General features: G+C 34.2%; 2 protein-coding genes and 1 long non-coding RNA gene across 7 annotated transcripts in view; 1 reads left to right on the forward strand and 2 right to left on the reverse strand.

The window, feature by feature from the left end:
* Positions 1 to 17,469, forward strand: part of LOC143901497 (uncharacterized) — a 155,106-nt gene that overhangs the window by 93,427 nt on the left and 44,210 nt on the right. The window lies entirely within an intron of this gene.
* On the reverse strand, positions 6,178 to 10,482 carry LOC143901508 (uncharacterized). 3 transcript variants are annotated; one of them, XM_077413873.1, is made up of 11 exons: positions 9,900 to 10,478; positions 9,345 to 9,425; positions 8,922 to 9,089; positions 8,603 to 8,683; positions 8,318 to 8,469; positions 8,063 to 8,129; positions 7,691 to 7,847; positions 7,341 to 7,546; positions 7,141 to 7,243; positions 6,739 to 6,869; positions 6,178 to 6,607 (listed from the first exon to the last, which is right to left on the reverse strand). In XM_077413873.1, the coding sequence occupies exons 1-11, from the start codon at positions 9,924 to 9,926 to the stop codon at positions 6,272 to 6,274; spliced, it is 1,509 nt and encodes a 502-aa protein (XP_077269999.1). In that variant the 5' UTR covers positions 9,927 to 10,478; the 3' UTR covers positions 6,178 to 6,271. The 3 variants fall into 3 exon arrangements, with proteins under 3 accessions (XP_077269999.1, XP_077269998.1, XP_077270000.1); XM_077413872.1 differs by having other exon boundaries at positions 9,345 to 9,478; XM_077413874.1 differs by having other exon boundaries at positions 6,495 to 6,620; positions 9,345 to 9,478; positions 9,900 to 10,482.
* Positions 13,260 to 17,469, reverse strand: part of LOC143901496 (nephrin) — a 146,375-nt gene continuing 142,165 nt past the window's right edge. For all 3 annotated transcript variants that reach the window (XM_077413864.1, XM_077413863.1, XM_077413862.1), the window contains 2 exons: positions 15,768 to 16,048; positions 13,260 to 14,547 (listed from right to left, as the gene is read on the reverse strand). In XM_077413864.1, coding sequence (XP_077269990.1) covers positions 14,404 to 14,547; positions 15,768 to 16,048 — 425 coding nt within the window. In that variant the 3' untranslated portion in view covers positions 13,260 to 14,403. The remainder of the gene's footprint in view (positions 14,548 to 15,767; positions 16,049 to 17,469) is intronic.

Consider the following 17,469-nt stretch of genomic DNA (forward strand, 5'->3'; position numbering starts at 1 on the left):
TTCGAGTGCAAGCGGAAATATAGCGCGCTGGAGAACTTACAATATATTTAGTCATACATAGCAAATGTTTCTATAAATCTATAGATGAAGAATATAATTTAAAATATAGTTAAAAAAAGTGATGTGTATCTATTTAATCTAAAATGTCTTGGTTCGGAAACTAAGGATTTTTACCATTCTTTATGTGATGTAATGTGGAATTTCTATGTACATACATATATAATAATATATATCAATAAGGAAATTATCAAATTTATCTCAAACGCATTGCATATGCAGAATATTTAAATAACTGATTATGATTATAATACTCCTGAATACCGTGCTCTAAATGCAATACATTTATATGCTTGTCTTAATAAGAACAGCGGCTGCTTTTTCGAGAAAAGAATTGTCGACAGTGCGATAGCACGTAATCGATACAACCTTCCGACAAGGTTGCGTCGATTGACCGTCGTTGTATGCACAATGTTGGTTGCGAGAGAGCGGGTATCGCGGTTCTAAATCCAGGCCACGGAGTTATGCCCCTTAAATCCGAGTCAGGCCGACTGCCAAGAATACTTCAAGAAATTTACTGCTCTGAGAATCAAGGGAGCAATAACGCTCTATAGGATTGGAGTTATGTTTCTCAATATATCTTCGCAATGATGATATCTGTTTATGCTTGAAATATTTAGTTAGCGCAGATTTAATGTTATTATGAGCGACAAGAGATTAATAGGATTTAACGAATCAACTGCATTCTCGACGCTTTTAAATATATTTTATTAATGTCTCTGAAAGAATGGTCGATACATAATGCAGCGTGTATTGGTAAAAGCTCGTATCTGCCTTCGTTATTATTTATTTATAACGATTTCCGCGTAGTTCCGAGAGTAATCTCAGGTGACACGTTAAAAGGACAATTAATACGATTATATCGACGAAGAAGAGGAACAGGATTGAAAGATTATAAATTACAAATATGCCGATAAAAATTAGTGACTGACGATGAAAGCTGTTGATAGATTTATAGCCGAAAGATAGTGCAGATTTGTTACATATATAATAGATACCTCTTGCCGCATTTGCGACGATCGATGCCACCTCTTTCAAACATTTATAAGTGCATGAACTACTCTGAAACTGCCACTTTACTGCGATCAATCTATAATTATTTACATGCCCGGCACCCCGGAAATCGAACTCGTAACGATTAGCTTCGTTAACGATTGCACGGTACACCAAGATAATAGACAGCTGATGAATAATGTAAGTGACTATGACTGCGTTACTACAGTCAAGTCACGATTCAACTTTAGCGTAGGTATATCATTTCACGACTGAAATACTCGCTTTTTAATTATAACTTTGATAACTTGAAGCGAGATCGAAATGGGATATGCTAAATGCCTTCTAATTTTTTCATTTGCAGATTTTTAAATTAATTTAAAAAATGTCTCTTACTCTAAATATTAATTATTGGAAAGAATTGAAAATCTAGGAATGTTTACTAATTAGTTATAAAAAGTAGAAATTGAGAACGGATCTTTATTTCATTTCAAGCGAATATATTATAAGTGATATATCACTTTTTTGACAGAAATTTAATTTAAATGTTATTCTCTCTCCCTCCCTCCCTCTCGTTCTCTCTCTCTCTCTCTCTCTCTCTCTCTCTCTCTCTCTCTCTCTCTCTCTCTCTCTCTCTCTCTCTCTCTCTCTCTCTCTCTCTCTCTCTCTCTCTCTCTCTCTCTCTCTCTCTCTCTCTCTCTCTCTCTCTCTCTCTCTCCTTTCTTCTCTCTACCTTTTCTTGTTTTTATGCAAAGATCGACAATGTTGAATATGAAAAAGCAATGTAAAAAATACACATGTTATCCAATTAAATTTTTACTAAGGAAAAATGAATTCTATACACAACTTGCTCAAAGCATATACACACGAAAGGAAGAAAATAATGTATAGAACACGTATTGTGTGTAATTCACAATGTTACTCTTATTATCGTATACAAGTTTATTTACTAATATTTGTTCTTTCTATGTCTATCTCTTTTACGTTGTGAGGCTTAAATCTTGCATCTTATTCTATAACAAAGCTGACACAAAATTACCTTTGCGTTCGTTAGAGCGCATTAAAACAAAAAACGAATGTTTCACTAGAGATTAAGTACTAGACATAATTTTATCACATTCGTTGAGTGTACGTCATTAGCTTGACAAATAATGTCACCGGTAACAAAGCTAAGTCTATGACAAAGAATCGTCGCGTTTTCAAAGTAATTCCATTGCATATTTCATTTGGAAAATTATCATTTACAGCTTTTATTTAGTATTCTTATTTTTAAACTTTACTATATTGACTATATTCAGACATATAAGTAAAAAATGTTTATGTATATTTAATTTTAAACACCATATATATAATATGATGTATAATATGCAAGCGTTGTTGTTATTATTAACTGGCTCTAATATTAATTAAGTATATATTCTCAATTAAGTATTAATTGAGAATAGAAGCAAAACAAATATTGATAGCAAATAATCGGAGCGTAATCGAAGATAAACGTTTATAATCATTTTACCTGGCTAAATAAAAGTATGAGACCTAAAATAAAATTTCTAGATTTAATGGATAAATCTAGAATATATGATACAATAAGTGCAGCTCTTGTTTTACGATGCTGTGGCACGAACTCATTAATTATTACGCGAATATATAATGACATGGATATGGTACACGGAAAAAAAAATTTGGTTGAAATAATTGGAAATCTGGTTGAAACAACCTGACTGTTTGGTGAGAAATGAACGATCCATAATTTTTATTAAAATAACCAGACAAATTTGGTTAGTCGCATTCTGGTTGAAGTAACCGGACAAATTGGATTAGAACAACAAAACGTTTGATTGTAATACGATGACAATATCTTATTAATGTAACCAGACTTTTTGTTCGATGAACAACTGTAATCTGGTTCATTTATCCAAATAGTAAGGTTAATATAATTTTATGCATTATTGCTTTACGTTTATTTTCTATACTTGCATTAAACGAATAATACAACCTTATTAATGTATATAAATATATATATGAAATAAGGTTGTTATTCGTGTCAGGGTAAAATAAAAGATTACATATATATGAAAATTACTGTAGTATTTTTATAGAAAGTAATTTATTCAACGTCTCTTTTACAATATAATAAAACAACAATTGTTCGCAGTTAACTAATTAAACTTAATATATAAATTGATAAACCTTAAGCTATATTGATATTAAGCTTTATCAATTTATAAATTGGATAAAGCTTACAAGGCAAACTTAGTTGTAACTAAAAGAATGCCACTCAGTGGCAAACGTGCTATAATTGCAGGGAAAGGACTGAATAAATTAGGCACATTAACAGCGGTTAAACCTACAGTGTCCTGAACTTCAAAACCATGAAGGTTTTCGTTAAATCCTATAGTATACAGATTTTTATAGATTAAACACAAATCATTGTTTTCGTTACATAAAATTTTGAGTATAACACCAAATTTAGGAAGACTATCCAAAATATCAATAACCACACAGAAATTATGTTTGTATGTTACACCTTTATGCTGTACCCAGGCAACTTCCATGCATTTTCCCATAAAACTAGGAGATAAAGAAGATTTGAATGAATGAAATCCATGAATCTGAGAAATGTGATCAGTACGAAGAATAGGCCCCATCTTCTGATTTTCACATAATATTGCTGTAGATACGTCATTATTGTAATTTGTTTCAGTTCGTAATAGATTTTCTTTTTCAACGGAGCATGAATGAGCTTCATTTCGTGACATTTTGCAATATAACGACAGTAGTATGTGGCATTGAAGCCTCCTGCAAAATCTAACGCTGAATTTAACCCCAAATTGTCTCCCAAGATTAGGCCTAAAGCAAAAAATACTTGGACAACACCTGTCTCGGTCTCAATATGCAAACCCTCTTTCTGTAAATAATTGATTTCATCTACGAGAATACCGAAGACACTAGTATTATCAAATTGACTTCTATCCGCAGAATGAAACAGTAAAGCAAGGAAAATGTTAGTCAATTGAGAAGTAAACTGTGGAGGTAAACATGGTATAGAATAGAAAACAGCGCCAAGTTTTTGGACAGTAGCATGAGAACCGAGTGCGTTATTAACTTCTAAGTCATCAAAGAAAAAAAAAAGAGGAATAACGATTTTATTCTTATAATGGAGTTGCACTTTCTTTTGCCAAATCTCACCTTGAATAAAATTTAAAAGCACTCCTTTCTCATTCTGCACACTATCCATATAATGGAGAATAGTTTCCAATACTCCAGGAAGAGATAAGAACTGTCGCATAACTTTCCTTATAGGTATAAACTTAGCTTTAACATCGCACGTATCTTTTGTAATATGACCTTGAATGAGTTTCTCATCAAAGCGACTTCCAACTATATAATCTATTGCCTCTATATAATGTCCACTGTTCTTCATTTTTTGCAGTCTTTGATATTCTGTTTCCATATTTCTGAAAGGTTCTTTAAGAATTTCCAATCCTTTCTCTATCGCAGTCAATACATCTTCACTCAAGATCACATTTTCCAAATTGTTTCTAATTGAAGGTATTAAAAGTGACGAAATGTTATTGAGAAGATCATGGGTTTCATCCACTATGTTTTGAACAATACTACGTGGAAGACTTGGAGTGGCATAAAGCTTAGTTATAAAATACAAAGCAAAGTCTTGTACCGTATTCAAAATATTTTCATTCTTTTCGGAATTATCACTATTGATCGCATTCTGACAATCAGCTACAGCGACTATCTTCATATCTTGATCATGAGGCATGCTACCACAATCAATATCAAGATTTGTTTCAGATCTGTTAGTAGAATATGATATGGCGGGAACTTTATGAAATGAAATCAAGTGTCTACGAAAGGCACGCCATCCTTTAAAATCTCTATAACATTTTTCTTCTTGACACATATTGCTTCCTCATAGAGGAAGCTTTGTAATGGTGAAAAAATTTTTTTTCGAGATTTTGATGGAAATAGGTTTAGAATGTTCTAAAATGTCGAAAAATCATATTAGTAAAAAATGTCCGGAAGTATGTATGTATGTGTGTGTGTGTGTGTGTGTGTGTACGGATTTTTGTACACGCATCTACTTCTACAATTTTTTAGATACCAGTTTGAATTTTTGCACACAAATAGAGTATCATAGAAAGTATGTCCTCCTCAAATTTTATTGAAATCGGTCTACCGGTATAGACTTTATGCAGATTTTCCTTTTTTTGAAAAATGTGTTTTACGCTGCCGCTTTCTCAATATTTGAGATAGCGATTAATTTTTAATTTTATTATATTTTCCAGTTTTTTCTACCCCTATTTCATATATAATTCATTAAAATTTGATTGATCAGATCTCGTATTACACACATTTGAAATTTCGAAGAATTCGTACATACATAGAAGCTTTATAAACTTGATCTGATCAACCAAATTTTAACCAATTATATATGAAATAGGGGTAGAAAAGACTGGAAAATATAATAGAATTAAAAATAAATCGCTATCTCAAATATTTATAATATCGGGCTGATTTTTTTTATCGATAAAGTATTGTTTTAGTTTTTAAGTGGACAAGTATTTTTAGTATTTTTTAGTGAATGTATATAATTATTTACGCAGTCCCCAAAAGAGTTAAGTGTGAAATCAGAACCTTTGCTAACAAAGCTTCCTCTATGAGGAAGCCAAAACAAATAAATACCGATAATTATACCTCGAATAAAATAAAAACTTGCACACTTAGGAACTATGAGGAAGCAATGTGCAAGTTTCTACTTGCACAATTAAAAACTACGAGGAAACAATGTGCAAGTTTCTACTTGTTTTTTTATTTACATCATGCCATCGATGACTCATTTGAATATGAAGATAGAGTGCTTTAACGGACAGAAATGGATCATGCTTACAATCTTTTATAATACAGCGAGACATGATAACATTCATCACAATGACCATGTATTAAAATTAAAACTTGCATTAACCAAATTAAAGAAAAAGGAACTATAACTGCTTCTTTACAAAAACTGTCGAAGAATACTAAATAAAATAAACTAGTAAATAAAATATAATAATTTTCTTACGAGACAACTCAAGTCATTTATATAGAGTATATGTTATATATCAAGAAAGCCATAAAAATAAAATATTAAATTTTTCCAAAATTTGTAATATTAAACTTATAATATTACCTTGTTACAAAAGAAAACAAGTTAAAAAACATATTATTTTTCGGATAAACATTTTAATTGTTTACTCACTTGAGGTATTGTTTTGTCCCACTGTGTACGTAAGTCATACAATGCCAATTGCAAAAAATACCAGATAGCCTCACTCTGAGGAGAATATTCGGCATGCAAAGCATGTACGCATTTAAAACATACATCCACTGCCGTACGAATGTTATCAAATCTATAATAGTTCTTATCAATTACTACATAAAAATCCTTGCACAGTGATACAGTAGGTCCGACAGCGATAACAAGTGGTTGAATTTTGGTTTTCATGTGTTGAGCTTTGCTTCTAATTCGTTCTACATTTGGCACCAAATCATTCATTACCTGAATAGAATAACTTTGTAAGAGGACAAATACACACACACACACAAACATTAAATAAAATGAAATAAATAAAAAATAAACAAACATTTTTGTTAATGTTTGTCGTAAGTATACTGTTTCAAATAATTTACCTTCACATGAAGAATGAATCCATCTATCATTTCCTGGGTAGTAGGTTTCCATCTCTTTCCATTTGTTAGTGGTACAGGAACTGGACTAAAGAGATGTCCCAATTTTAAGAAAAGATTTAAGTGACAATTATCTAAAAAAACAAAGTAAATTTTTTAATAATAAAGGTTAACAGAAGATAAGGAAAAGTATCAATAATATTAAAAACAAACAAATTAAACACATTTGCAACGTGAGATGTGTAATCTTATGTACTTAATACTTATATACTTAATATCTATAGCAATAAGAGAGAGAGAGAGAGAGAGAGAGAGAGAGAGAGAGAGAGAGAGAGAGAGAGAGAGAGAGAGAGAGTAATATATTGTTTCAAAATCATTCTATATAGATATATATAATAAGGTTACCTTCCAAAGACAATAGTAATGATGCTTTCCTTGCAAACTCCGTCCATTTACTCCACATTCGCGTATCGTAATCAGGATATAATTTCTTAAAATCGGCTAGAAGCTGAAAAAGGAAAAAAATAATGAAAAAGTAATCTTTAATTATCCTAAAGTAACATCTCTCTATTGTTGCAGATTTACGCACTTATATAAAAACTTACTAATTTGTAGCCAGTTGTCAGTTGAAGAGCACCGTATTTTATAATATAATCATATACGCTACCCGTTTCTCGTCGTAGCTGTGCTAATCTTACTTCGTGAGTCGCATCCCATTTTTCTTTCACTTCTTCGTATGGATCTTTATGACAATAAAGCCACTCAAGCTTTCCAAGCAAATCGTCGTTTACATTGACTGCACTATTTACAGCTGTGAAAAATAATTTGTATATGTATTGATTTTATTTTACGAATTATTAATTTCAAATATTTGAAATTGTCCGCTATTTCGAAGGATTTTGAATTGATTCAGTCACTTTACTTTATACGTCAGTAATTTATACATTAATCATACCTGATTCATCAGAATCTGTCGAGTCTCTCTTCCTTTTTTGCCTCAATCCACTTACGCGTAAATGTTTAAGATAATTTGTATACTTGTCGTACAGTTTGCCTTTGGCATTTACTTTCTTTCCCGTTGAATATCTTTTATATGGAATGTAATATGCCTCCTGTAAAAATAAGTATGTAAAATTTTAGCATTTAAACCAACAATTAAGCTATACATACATCTCCGTCTTAGAAGTATTATATATCTGTACATCTTACATTTTTGTCAATTTTTTAACTATTATTTTTTAACTGTAAATAATAAATTAGAAATGCTAAGAACTTGCTAATAAATTAAACATTCTAGTTAGGTGCAATGGAAAGCTGGATTACAAACCTGAACTTCTCCGGGAATGGCGCTTTGTATTTGCGAAGCTATTTCTTCAAATCGTTTGTTGGTTATTCTAACACATAAATACATTACATTACTACTATTGAAGCAATAGTACAGCACAATATAACAAAAAAATACAGTAGTACAATAAGAACAATTATTTCAGAATGCAGATTGAAGTAATCAATTTTATATTACAGAAAAACGATAAATGTTTTTGTGTATCAATTCTTTAAGACATGGGAAAAAATAACTTACTTTTTGTTTTCATCATCACTCAGCTCATGTTTAATAATCGCTGAACAAAGTTTATTTCTCGCTGTGTCTTTCTGTTTATTATCCTGTACTCCAGTCAAGACAGTTATAGCAGCTTTTACATCTAAATCTGTGTCACTGAGAAGTTGAACAAGCTAGTAGAAAAAGCACATAAAACAAAAAAATATCAGTTATAAAAAAATAAAAATATAGAAAGTATTACTGTGTGCATATATTATACAACACATAATGCAAGTGTCAATGCAAATTAAAAACGGCTTTACTCACATTTGTTCTTGAATGTGTCTTTTCCTTGCAGTTTAAATTCAATTCATCTTGCTTTCCATTCAAAGGTGCTGCCTCATTAGGCTAAATATGTAAAATACATTATAATCCATGCATGAAAAAAATAATTAACGTGTAGACTAATACTGTACAACATTTGTAAATCAAATTATTTATGTAACTTTTAATCCAGAAGTCTTACTTTTTTTTAAATATTAAGAGATTTGATAATACAACACAGTATAGAAAGTATTTAAGATTTAAGAATAAGATAACTGTCATAAACTTAAAAACTGTAGTGTATAATATTAATTTTACTCACGTGTGATGTCGTTTCTTCTTTATCTGTTTGTGAGACATTAACAATGTTATCAAAAATAATAGTAGATCCGCTATTTGAAGTAGAGGGACAAACTTCATCTGTTATATCTGTTGTCTCTGAGTCATTCATAAGCACTGTATAGAAAGGTGACGCTGAACCTGTTGATATCTAAAAATATTTAAGATAATTGTCATAAATATTCTAGGAAAATTTAAGATATCTTATAGCCAATTTCTTCACTGTCAGATAACTCTATCCTTCGGTTAACCTCACTTTTCATCTCTTTCTAAGGGGGCAGTTAGAAAGAGATGAAGAGTGAGGTTAACCGAAAGATAGAGTTATCCAACTGTGAAGAAATTGGCCCTTAAGATATCTTAATATTCTTATGATTTTCTAGGTGCCACTAAAATCTTTACTACATACCTCTGTTGATAATGGATCAAGCTTATGACTCTCAAGTTTATCACAAAATTTGGCTCTAGGCCCTGCCTTCGGTATTACATGCTGAAAATCGGATGCCTTCATAATTCTCATAGCCTCATAATCAATTTCGTTGGCTACAAAAATCAATAGCCTTAATTTAATAATATAATACAGTATGCAACATTAGACTGCTCAGTATTACGCCATTGTATTATAATAAGCCTATGTATAATTCGACGTCTAATCATTCGATTATTCGATTCGATTTCGGATGCAACATTAGACTGCTCAATACCACGCCATTGTATTATAATAAGCCAATGTATAATTTACACCATATACCCAGCGAGAAATGACCCATCGAATCGACGTCTAATCAACGTCGAAATCTCGAAATTTCGACGTTGATTAGACGTCGATTCGATGGGTCATTTCTCGCTGGGTATATGGTGTAAATTATACATTGGCTTATTATAATACAATGGCGTGGTATTGAGCAGTCTAATGTTGCATCCGAAATCGAATCTCGTAATAATTATATCAAATTAAACAAACCTTTGAAGATTTCGATGTAGTCTTCATAACCCCACTCACGAAGTAAATCAATCGTTTTCGTATCCATCTTATTAGTGCCTTAAGCTGTATATTGTCTCGCACAGATATACTCGGACGAAACGATGGCCGCGCCGGCCGCGGGGGTGATGCTACACGTCGTACGTCGCCGTCGCACGTCGCCGTCGCACGTCGCCGTCGCCGTTGCCGTCGTGGCCGCGCGCACACACGTCGTTCTCGTCGCCGCCACTCCAGAAGACGATCTACCCGCGCGGGTCCCACGTTCGCGAAAACGGGATAAGGACGATACGCGGGGAGAGGTGGTCTCACTCGCGCACGTCAACACACATCGCCTCGCCACGGGGACGGGGATATCGTTTCCTTCGCCAACGGGGACGAGGTCGCGTCTCGCGGAGGGCGAGAAAGAACGCGGGAATCGCCGCGAGTCCGCCGGTACCGATACCGTCCGCCCGATTTAATCACCGTCACTGCGACAGTCGTCGTCGTCGTTGCCGCCGCCGCTCGCCGCGGTGAAGAGATGGCCGCACAAACGCAATCACGGTTCGAAGGGATGATCGCACAAACGCAATCTGCACGCCGCGCTATCGTGAACGTAACAACGTCGCGCTCCGAGGTTGGGATGTCGCGCGTCGAGACGGTTGAAAAACAAAAGAAAATAGTTTTGCGCGGGCTTCAGTTTAACACAATAGGTCAAAATAACCAGACACTTGAATGTTATTACTAGACACATGTGAATCAAACTATTGGATTAACGTGACATGTATGATTACGATAACCAGAAATTATGTTTAATTCCACCAATACTCCTTTAATCATACATGTCACTTTAATCCAACTATGCTCTTCTTCCCTTGTAGTTATAATAACTAGATGCTTGTATATTATTACTACAAATGCACTAACCAAATTCTAAACGGTATCATACCCAAACATTCTGGTTGCGTACCAGAATATTTGATTACAATAACCAAAAATTCTGTTTATTTCAACCAAAAATTTCTTAACAAAACGCATCTTGTTAATTCAACCATGGTTGTTTTTTCCGTGTACAAATGTGAATTACACACATACATATACATCAATTATGTTAAAACGTGTACATAAATAATTAGTACTAATCCTTCTTGTTCAAAATATAATTTAAAAGGGAAATAATTAAAATCCTCATTTTTCTTCTATATTATGTACCTATTAGCAGATACACGATATGCTACTACAAAACTACAGAAACATTCAATTTATTCAGGATTTATATCACATATCAATAAAAATTTTAAATTTTTACGCAAATTCCACTGTGCTTATTTTAATCTTTGTTTATTTTTCGTTAATTTCCATTATGTTAATCTAATAAATTGATATTTTTAAATAGACAGTAGAAAAAGTATATATATATATATATATATATATATATATATATAATATATATATAAAGAAGTCAAAATATTTAATAAAAGTTTTAATTTTTTAGATAGGAATTATTTATTAATGTTTGAAAACGATATGTACTCTATCCTCTCGAGTTTTTCTGGATTGGTAGAAGGAGAAAAACAAATAGCGAACTCGTTTTATCTTGCTGATCCGCTGTTAATAAACCTCTACACTTTCCATACTATCGCTGTATGTATTTCTTCCGTTTATTCCGCGTGTATTTTTCTTTTTTTTTAACTCAGCCAATAGAATCTTCAGCGGCGAGAAAATGGAGTCGATTACGTAACCGCAGAATCATTTCGCCGGATTATCGTGCCGCCGGACTTACCGCCGGAAATTATTTCCGCGGCTAATTGAGCGTGCTGCCTCGCGATTCGATTACTTCTCAAACTTACTGTATCATAGTGCGACACCTTTTCCTCGCGCAAAAATGACGAACAATTTACTCCCAGTAGTTTCTATTAAAAATTCACGTAAAGCATTTGACATTTTGCCTCTACAATATCGGGCAGAACATATTACAAACTTGATAGCAAAGACAGGATTATAAACACCGATTATAAAAAAAGCGGATTATATTTTTTGCCTACAAAATAAATAGATATAATAAATAGATATCTATCCATCTTGACAAGTTATTTTATTGATCAAGCTGACATTACGTCGAAGAAAGAGAGAGAGAGAGAACGATGCATTTTATAAAAAAAAAGAAATTACAAAATAAAACTAATGTCCTCTCAATATTGTAGAGAGACAGTGTAGGCTAGATAGTGGATTGTGATTCAATCACAGCATTAGCCGAGTGAATACCGTGAGGCACGATGTGCGATCATTGACCGTTCCATCTGCACGTATTGCGATATCATTCGATTATGATGCCTGGGTGAATCGTAATTATGTCTCGCAATTCGCAGCTGGAATGGGTGACAGTCTGATGGGGGATAGCTACGACAGCGCTAGGAGCGGAATAGGTTCGTCTTAACAGCCCTGGAGACACGGATGGCACATAGAATAATAGGTTACTCCGGCAACCCGGGTTAGTCCTTGTTAGCAAGACCGAGAATGCACAATGTATGCAAACACTGTAGCGCGTCCCCGTATTCCCCCGAAATGCTCGAATTACTGTTCTTCGTCCAATAGGATGCTCACCTAGCTGTCAAGGACGCTTTTGCAGCTCTCTTCGAAGCTAATGGAGAGGCGCGACGATCTGTTTTCCTTAAAGCACTTCAGCCATTTCGCGCGGCGCGTTTATCTCGAGGAAATGGCGCGATACGTCTCGCCCGTGGTAATTTTCTTTTTGCCAAATATATCGCCTCTCCCCCATATTGCGATGTCGACGCGCGTCTCGAGCATACCGAGACTGGCATTAAACGTTTCCATTTCCCGCCGTTATTAAAGGCTGCTATCCTCCGTAATTACTCGTGCCACTGTTGGTGTATTAGAAGTGTGATAGGTACTTACCTGAGAAATAAGGATGCAAATAAAGTAAAATGATATTTCAGACCATTCTTATAATCATGCACTCTCTTACAGTGGTATCAAGTGGCTCGTGAATATTCGCTAATAGAGAGAAGCTGAGATTTTTCAATAGCATGGCAAAATAATTGATACTTCACGTCATTAAATACAACAGAAAATTGAGATATGCATCAATGTCGTTATGTTCCGTATTAAGTACGTGTTGCATAGCACGTACGCTCACGTTGTTACACTCAAGCGTAGAGAAATGTCTTTCACGTTCGAAATGGAGAGTATGAGGAGTAATGGAAGCGTAAGACACACAAGTATGTATATGTTGCGCGAATAAATTCGTTTCACGTACCGTATAGGAATTTTGCTTCCTCGTGCCATGCATCCTTTGATCTTAACGGAGAGGAAAGGTATAAGGTCAAGGAAGGAAAAACAAGAAAATGAGTTTGTGTAAAACAGATGAAACGTATTCTCTTTATTCGTATTCGTATGCTATCGAGTTTTTATCTTACGCGATCGGACACCTCTCGACTTAACGTGTAACGGATGAAATTCGGACATTAGTGACTATAATTCTAGGGCCAGGCTCGTGTCTATTTACAATAGATCTTTGTACAAAAACTAGTTTCATATATAAACAGTAAAATCCACGTTCGTCAGTGCCGCGTCAGTGATCGGGAACGAAGACGTCGCTCCTTAAGAGATTCTCTTGAGTTCGACGAAGTCTTTTGAACGAATTTTTATTTTCTGTCTGAATTGTTATAAAAGTTTTGCGTACGAAAAAACATGAGCAGTGATGAGCTTCGAATACGATCACATTAATATCGTTAGTATTTTTGAGGATAAGGCTGGAGAATGAGCTTTGATGTCCTCAATCGTGTTACCTTACAGTTGTTGTAAGGGCAACTCTACTTTGAAAGTAGTTTTGATAGGTTGTAAAAATTCCAAAAGAATTAGTATGTTCAGGTCCATATATAAAGACGCCGTTTTGTACCCGACTTGGAAAACGGAAGTATGAATAAGGTATAAAGCGTCGTTAAAGTTTTCTTCAGCTCCCTTTTGACCCAGCCTCATCTCTCCCTCGTTATTGACATTAACTACTTTTAGGGGTTAGACTCTTTGTACGTTACGATATATCGTTTATACCTCAGTATGGCAGTAAAGAAATATTTCTGGACATGTACGGGTATCTCTCTAACTCGCTAATGTCTCATTTCGCCTCTCTCGTCTCCCCCGCAAAATTATATATGAAAATGTAGGCGCCGTCCCCGACGGCATATCGGCGTAACGTAATCTCGAGGAGAGACCGCGCTCCCATCAATACGATCTGGAACACCACCATCAGCCTCTCTACGGTTTTGTACAGTAAACGTTAAGTGTGTTTCGCGGAGTGGTTCGAAACTCGTGTACCAACTATATGGGAAGATACCACGTTAGACTTCGCGCTCGCGTCTCGGAGATCCACGGATCCCTACATAACGCTGCTCCCCCGCCTGTACTCGTTACATTTACACGTGTAAATATAATCGCCAGCGGCGTCTTAGAAGCTCACGAGGTCGATCCCGCAGGGAAACCCCCTCCGAACTTATATACAGCTCTCCTGTATCCGATTCGAGCGTGTCACCACTTCAGGTTGATGGAATTTGCCTTGCGCGGAGATCGACGATGAAACGGGCCTCTGTGGCATCGACGAGAGCCCTTTGCTCGTCCTCTGAAGGCTATAATATACCTGAAAGCAGGAATCACGGCCGATACTCGTCAGACTGTTTCATTGATTAATAAAAGAGAGAGACATGTGCGTTGTGCAGTCACACTCGTTTCAATACGGAAAACCAGTATTGCGCGTATTCATCAAAAGATTTTAATATGTCGCATTCAGTCCTTTCGCCGATGTCACGTAAAAAAATATTTTAAGTAAATTAATTAATTGCGTGAAAACAAATGTGTTTATTCTGTCCTCTTATTCACATAGGTATATCTCTATCGATAAGACGGTTTTAAAAAACACGTCATTCTGTCTTTTATATTTTTTCTGCTATGACTACAATGGCTTATATAATATGTAATTTTATGAAGCTATTATTATTCAATAATATTATAAATATCATTTTGGATATTGTATTACTTTTTTAGTATAATTATTAGTTTAACAAATCGGTGAAATTATTGATTGATAAGATTTTTGTTTTCCATATTTAATATTAACTTAAATAGAGAGAGAGAGAGAGAGAGAGAGAGAGAGAGAGAGAGAGAGAGAGAGAGAGAGAGAGAGAGAGAGAGAGAGAGAAGCAATCGCCGATAAAGAATAGCGGAAGTCGAATACGAAGACGAGTTTCGTACATTGGGACTGGCCTCGTCAAATTATCGAGAAAACTTGGACGTAATTAAACTTACGAAAGCGCAGATAACTCAAGACCCTGCTAAACCGGAAAAGTTAAAGTGAGAGACTGCCGCATATTGAAGCAACCGATTCCTCCTCTTGACTAACTTCCCATCACTCTGCTCCAAGCTTCTAATATTTAAAACAGCCTGTCTGGCTTAGCTTTGCGGAAGTTAGACGCAATGTTTTAACGAAGATCCAATCAGATATTAAATAATAAAAAATGCAGCGCTTATTTGATGCGCTCGAACATAATGGTTCGACCTATTTTTAATTTCGTTGTTTACTTACTCGTTCGCTTATTTGAGTGTAAAAATTGAAGAGTTTTCTCGTCCCAAAAAATTTAAATAAAATATTAAATAAACCCTATTTGTAACATTTTGCGAAAGATCATAATGTCGTCAATCATATTGAATTAGTAGTTGAACACTCAATATAATTACATTTTTGTTCAAAAATTGCAGCTCTCATTGATTTTTCCTTCGACGAAGAAAATAGTAAGGATCTTTACGGATTAAAAACAGGAAATAACAAATAAGATGGCAATATATTTTATCACAATCACTTACGTTTTGGTTGTTACGCTGATTATAGGCGTCCATCGCCATCTGTTTGAAATCAGCCATCGTGGGCGGATGATTGTAAGCGCTTTGCTGAGACACGTGATTTTGCGGATAATTTATGGTAGGCGTTGGCAGGCAGTCGGTCAACATCGGATCCGGAGGCAGGTCCAGACCGTGCTGAACGATCGGCCTTTTCTCCGGCGAGACGTCCTCATCGATGGCGCGATCTTTCTTTTTTCGTTGTGGCGGTGTCTTGTAGACGGGAGTGTACGTTAGGGGTCTTCTTTCTGCGGACAGATTTACGGAAGCCATGCAGAGACCGAACGACTAAGCCGCTTAGTCGATTAAATCAGGAGAAAGGAACAGTTATTTTTTTATGAGTACTGTACTCTCTTATAAATGCGAAAATCCAACATAAGCTTCGCGACTGATTCTTCATGACGCCTTTTTTTAATTTTTTCTCTTTTTTTTTTTGCATCGAAAAAGGTGGAATTTGCAATAAGACCCTGCAAGAATATGCGCTATTCTATCGATGAAACTTTCATTACGAAAGATGAAAATTACGAGGGATCTCTCGATTTTTAAGTATCTCAATCCAACTTTATTCCCTGGACATTATCATTATTCACGCAGCTCGCTCACCGCGACGTAGTTCGCGTATTAATATCGCAAATGGAAAATGTATTTTCATGGAAAAAGTAACATCGCGCTGAAATGAATTTAAATGAGAAGTTTGTTTCACACACATAGACTCGCTTGCTATAAGTACAAAAACTAATATTACGTGTTTATTATTATACACTTGGAAAATTATATCAGATGAGAGAATTTTATTATGTCTGTGCTCAACGCGGATGTAGAATATGCATAATGCGTTCTTTCAAGAGTACATATCCATTCAAGAGTAATATATTTGCCTTTTTCGTTAATATTTTATGCAGTCTTTAATTTGACACAATTATAACATTAATTATACAAAAAGCTCGGTTGAATTATTGATATCTTGCTGAATATTGGTATTATCGGTATCATGCTGAAAATTTGTAATTTCATACGTAATCTAGAAACGAAGTCGAACATAAATTATAAAATATCGACTATCGCTTGCTAATATTCTAACCGTATTACATTCATACACACATGACGATTAACAGATTATACGATGCAACGTAAAAGAAATTCATGGGTAATGTAACATAAATTTATTCAGAAAATAGATATATATTATATATATTAGATTCCATTTTTTTAATGGAGCAAGTTTTAATTCGATTTAACATTAAACACGCCATCATCGTCGTTCAAATTGCTGCATCAATTTGTTCCAAAGTCTGAACAAAGTCATAATTTATTATCTAATATATAATTTCGATATAATTTATTATTTAACAGTCTTGCAATCTTTAATTACCTATCTTAGAATACGATTGAGAAATGTATTTTCTTTAAATAAAAATATATACTTGTCGATGAATAATTGAAATGAAATATATTTATCTTTATATATCTTCATATAGAATATATAATGTTTTTATCTTTCTATATATCAGCGTTTTGAATGAATAGTATGTTTCGTCTTATAATTAAAGTTCAATGAAAATTAAAAATTTTTATATTATTTTCATTGAAATTATATATTTATATATCTAGAAAATTTTTTGTCTGGTAATTTTATATCTCCTTGGAAAGAAAACCGAAGATGTCATTT

The sequence above is a fragment of the Temnothorax americanus genome, unplaced genomic scaffold, assembly GCF_048541705.1.
Source record: "Temnothorax americanus isolate GAGA-0224 unplaced genomic scaffold, ASM4854170v1 Scaffold34, whole genome shotgun sequence".
In the NCBI taxonomy this organism is placed as follows: domain Eukaryota; kingdom Metazoa; phylum Arthropoda; class Insecta; order Hymenoptera; family Formicidae; genus Temnothorax; species Temnothorax americanus.

What these genes read in the sequence shown, in the direction of transcription:
- LOC143901508 (XM_077413872.1), bottom strand. Translation starts at nt 9,966, where the DNA reads ATGGATACGAAAACGATTGATTTACTTCGTGAGTGGGGTTATGAAGAC. An exon ending in CCATTCCCGGAGAAGTTCAG is followed by an intron (nt 7,848 to 8,062) that starts GTTTGTAATCCA and finishes TTATTTTTACAG; the next exon opens with GAGGCATATTACATTCCATA. An exon ending in ATTACTATTGTCTTTGGAAG is followed by an intron (nt 6,870 to 7,140) that starts GTAACCTTATTA and finishes TTGTTTTTTTAG; the next exon opens with ATAATTGTCACTTAAATCTT.